General features: G+C 54.4%; 1 protein-coding gene across 3 annotated transcripts in view; it reads right to left on the reverse strand.

The window, feature by feature from the left end:
- pde8b (phosphodiesterase 8B) overlaps positions 1-5,000 on the reverse strand; it is a gene marked incomplete at both ends in the record, with an annotated part of 45,178 nt that overhangs the window by 29,559 nt on the left and 10,619 nt on the right. For all 3 annotated transcript variants that reach the window (XM_084451546.1, XM_084451544.1, XM_084451545.1), the window contains one exon: positions 1,536-1,592. In XM_084451546.1, coding sequence (XP_084307672.1) covers positions 1,536-1,592 — 57 coding nt within the window. The remainder of the gene's footprint in view (positions 1-1,535; positions 1,593-5,000) is intronic.

Raw genomic sequence — 5,000 nt, forward strand, 5'->3', positions numbered from 1 at the left:
ACACACAGACACACACACACACACACACACACAGGCCAGCAACACACACACACACACACACACACACACATACAGACCAGCTCCAAACACACACACACCAACCACACACACAGACACACACACACAGACCAGCAACCCACGCACACACACATACAGACCAGCTACACTTACACACAAACCAGCCACACACCCACACACACAAGCTACACGCACGCACACACACACACACACACACACACACACACACACACTCACACACAGACCAGCTACACACCCAGACCAGCTACACACACACATATCAGCTACACACACAGACCAGCTACTCACATACAGAAAAGCTACACACACACACACACACAGACCAGCTACACACACAGAGACAAGCTACACACACACAGACCAGCTACACCCACACACACACAGACCAGCTACACACACACACACACACACACACACACACACACACACACACACTCACACAAACAAACACGCACAGAGGCACACTCACACACACACACACACACACACACACACACACGTACACACACACACACACACACACACACACACACACACACACACACACACACACACACACACACACACCTAGTGTAACTCTCCTTTTTTCCTTTGCATAACAGCATAAGGCCTGGGTCTTATCCTGCCTCCAGATGGCTCACACCAGCCTAATCCCACAATCAATCCCTTCTCCAATCACAATACAGGTTACTGTGTTCCAACAATGACCAAAACATGCTACACCTGCCACTGACACACACACACACACAGACACACACACACTGCAGAACACTGTACACCAACCCCTACTGTACTTAGAGAGAGATTGTTTATGTTAATATAAGCCTCGATCCTGTTTAAAAACTGTTCTGGACAAAAGCATCAGTACTTTGCATCAGTATAAGCATCAGGATACTTGAACGTTATTTAATTGCGCTGCCTACATCACAGACACAGACATACAGTACTCATCCATCATCGGACGGGATGAGTAGATGAGGATGATACTGACGACGGACAGTAAAGCAAATTGCCAGTTTGTGAACCTGGACTGAGGAAGTAGCACTGGAATGAGGAAGTGATTAGCGCTGATAAGATACTGTAACGACAAGCGATTACAAGAATCCCAATGTACCTGAACCCGTACTTATTACACATGGACAATAAACGTTCTGTTCTATTTTTCTATTCATCTTAAATGACAGAATCAAACCAGCCGTCATCAGAGCCCAGATAGCAAGCGGATCTGGGCCATATACAGGCCAGATCTGGCCCTTGTGGCTTAGTTCCGGCCCATATATGGCCCAGAATCATTACACATCCGCTTGCTATCTGGGAGGTGGCTACGGTCAGGCTTCCCAAGCCAGAGGTGTGTCCAGTCTGACGTCTACGACGGCACGCCACGCTACCCACGACCCACCGCGGTGTCAACGTACTGTACCACAGAGGAAGAGAATACCGCGGGAGAGGGGAGGAGCCAGGCCCCATGGCGTGGTGGCGGCGGGGGTGTGTCTTACCTGGATGGGCTCCTTGGCCAGCCTCATGGGTCCTACGCTTTCATCCGTGGCCGAGACCTGCAAGAGGAGCACGGGTCAGTGAGGTGGTCAGTGAGGTGGTCAGTGAGGTGGTCTGTGAGGTGGTCAGTGAGCTGGTCTGTGAGCCGGTCAGTGAGGTGATCTGTGAGCTGGTCAGTGAGGTGGTCAGTGAGGTGGTCAGTGAGGTGGTCAGTGAGGTGGTCAGTGAGGTGGTCAGTGAGCTGGTCAGTGAGGTGGTCAGTGAGCTGGTCAGTGAGGTGGTCAGTGAGGTGGTCTGTGAGCTGGTCAGTGAGGTGGTCTGTGAGGTGGTCAGTGAGCTGGTCAGTGAGGTGGTCTGTGAGCCGGTCAGTGAGCTGGTCAGTGAGCTGGTCTGTGAGGTGGTCAGTGAGCTGGTCTGTGAGCTGGTCAGTGAGCTGGTCTCTGAGGTGGTCAGTGAGCTGGTCAGTGAGGTGGTCTGTGAGCTGGTCTGTGAGCTGGTCAGTGAGGTGGTCAGTGAGCTGGTCAGTGAGCTGGTCAGTGAGCTGGTCTGTGAGCTGGTCAGTGAGGTGGTCTATGAGGTGGTCAGTGAGCTGGTCAGTGAGGTGGTCAGTGAGCTGGTCTGTGAGGTGGTCAGTGAGCTGGTCAGTGAGGTGGTCAGTGAGGTGGTCTGTGAGCTGGTCAGTGAGCTGGTCAGTGAGCCGGTCAGTGAGGTGGTCTGTGAGCTGGTCAGTGAGCCGGTCAGTGAGGTGGTCTGTGAGCTGGTCTGTGAGCTGGTCAGTGAGCTGGTCTGTGAGGTGGTCAGTGAGCTGGTCAGTGAGGTGGTCAGTGAGGTGGTCTGTGAGCTGGTCAGTGAGGTGGTCTGTGAGCTGGTCAGTGAGGTGGTCAGTGAGCTGGTCAGTGAGGTGGTCTGTGAGCTGGTCAGTGAGGTGGTCAGTGAGCTGGTCAGTGAGGTGGTCAGTGAGGTGGTCAGTGAGCTGGTCAGTGAGGTGGTCAGTGAGCTGGTCTGTGAGCCGGTCAGTGAGGTGGTCAGTGAGGTGGTCTGTGAGCTGGTCAGTGAGGTGGTCAGTGAGCTGGTCAGTGAGGTGGTCTGTGAGCTGGTCAGTGAGCTGGTCAGTGAGCTGGTCAGTGAGGTGGTCAGTGAGCTGGTCTGTGAGCCGGTCAGTGAGGTGGTCAGTGAGGTGGTCAGTGAGGTGGTCAGTGAGCTGGTCTGTGAGCCGGTCAGTGAGGTGGTCTGTGAGGTGGTCAGTGAGGTGGTCAGTGAGCTGGTCAGTGAGGTGGTCAATGAGGTGGTCAGTGAGGTGGTCTGTGAGGTGGTCTGTGAGCTGGTCAGTGAGGTGGTCAGTGAGCTGGTCTGTGAGCTGGTCAGTGAGGTGGTCAGTGAGGTGGTCAGTGAGGTGGTCAGTGAGGTGGTCAGTGAGCTGGTCTGTGAGCCGGTCAGTGAGGTGGTCTGTGAGGTGGTCAGTGAGGTGGTCAGTGAGCTGGTCAGTGAGGTGGTCAATGAGGTGGTCAGTGAGGTGGTCTGTGAGGTGGTCTGTGAGCTGGTCAGTGAGGTGGTCAGTGAGCTGGTCTGTGAGCTGGTCAGTGAGGTGGTCAGTGAGGTGGTCAGTGAGGTGGTCAGTGAGGTGGTCTGTGAGCTGGTCTGTGAGGTGGTCTGTGAGGTGGTCTGTGAGGTGGTCAGTGAGGTGGTCAGTGAGGTGGTCAGTGAGGTGGTCTGTGAGCTGGTCAGTGAGGTGGTCTGTGAGCTGGTCAGTGAGCTGGTCAGTGAGGTGGTCAGTGAGCTGGTCTGTGAGCTGGTCAGTGAGGTGGTCAGTGAGGTGGTCAGTGAGCTGGTCTGTGAGCTGGTCAGTGAGGTGGTCAGTGAGGTGGTCAGTGAGGTGGTCAGTGAGGTGGTCTGTGAGCTGGTCTGTGAGGTGGTCTGTGAGGTGGTCTGTGAGGTGGTCAGTGAGGTGGTCAGTGAGGTGGTCTGTGAGCTGGTCAGTGAGGTGGTCTGTGAGCTGGTCAGTGAGCTGGTCAGTGAGCTGGTCAGTGAAGTGGTCTGTGAGCTGGTCAGTGAGGTGGTCAGTGAGGTGGTCAGTGAGGAGGTGGTCTGTGAGGTGGTCAGTGAGGTGGTCAGTGAGCTGGTCAGTGAGCTGGTCAGTGAGGTGGTCAGTGAGGTGGTCTGTGAGCTGGTCAGTGAGGTGGTCAGTGAGGTGGTCTGTGAGGTGGTCAGTGAGGTGGTCTGTGAGGTGGTCAGTGAGCTGGTCAGTGAGCTGGTCAGTGAGCTGGTCAGTGAGGTGGGAGAGACGTCGGAGGACGAACGTGTCCGGAGGGGCGTGGCTCAGAAGAAGAAGAAGAAGAAGAAAGCTTTATTCGTCAAACAGCACGCTGCACAACACGTGTGCAAGGGGCGACGCAGGGATAACACACATACACACACGCACACACGCACACACACACACACACACACACACACACACACACACACACACACACACACACACACAGATGCATTTAGTGTCGCAGATTAATGTCCTCTGTGCTGAACCCGTCCCTGAACCCAGGTCACCAGGTCACCAGGTCACTGATCCCCTCCAGCAGCATAGAGCCTGACTGACTTTACCTCAACCACCCGCACCTCTCTCTCTATTTCTATCTCTACCTCTCTCTCTCTATTTCTCTCTCTCTCCCTCCCTCTCTCTCTCTATCTCTCTCCCTCCCTCTCACCCCCTCTCTCCCTCTCTCTCTCTCCCCCTATCTCTCTCTCTCTCTCTCTCTCTCTCTATCTCTCTCTCTCTCTCTCTCTCTCTCTCTATCTCTCTCTCTCTCTCTATATATATATATATATATATCTCCCTATCTCTCCCTATCTCTCTGTCTCTCTCTATCTCTCTCTCCCTCTATCCCTTTCTCCCTATCTCCCTATCTCTCTCCCTCCCTCTCTCTCTCCCTATCTCTCTTTCTCTCTCTCTCTCTCTCTCTCTCTCTCTCTCTCTCTCTCTCTATCTCTCTCTCTTTATCTCTCTCTCTCTCTATCTCTCTCTCTTTATCTCTCTCTCTCTCTCTATCTCTCTCTCTCTCTCTCTCTCTCTCAGTGGTCCATAGATTAGCCGTGCTTCTTCTCCTCTTGGCTTATCTCTGTAGGAGTATTCCAGGACCAGACCCACACCAGACCCCACACCAAATCCACCCCAGACCCCACACCAGACCCACACCAGACCCCAGACCAGACCCACACCAGACCCCAGACCCCACACCAGATCCACACCAGACCCACACCAGACCCACACCAGACCCCACACCAGACCCTCACCAGACCCACACCAGACCCACACCAGATCCACACCAGACCCTCACCAGATCCACACCAGATCCTCACCAGACCCACACCAGACCCCACACCAGACCCTCACCAGACCCACACCAGACCCACACCAGATCCACACCAGACCCTCACCAGATCCACACCAGATCCTCACCAGACCCACACCA

The sequence above is a fragment of the Borostomias antarcticus genome (genome assembly GCF_949987555.1).
Source record: "Borostomias antarcticus genome assembly, chromosome: 2".
NCBI classification, from domain to species: Eukaryota; Metazoa; Chordata; class Actinopteri; order Stomiiformes; family Stomiidae; genus Borostomias; species Borostomias antarcticus.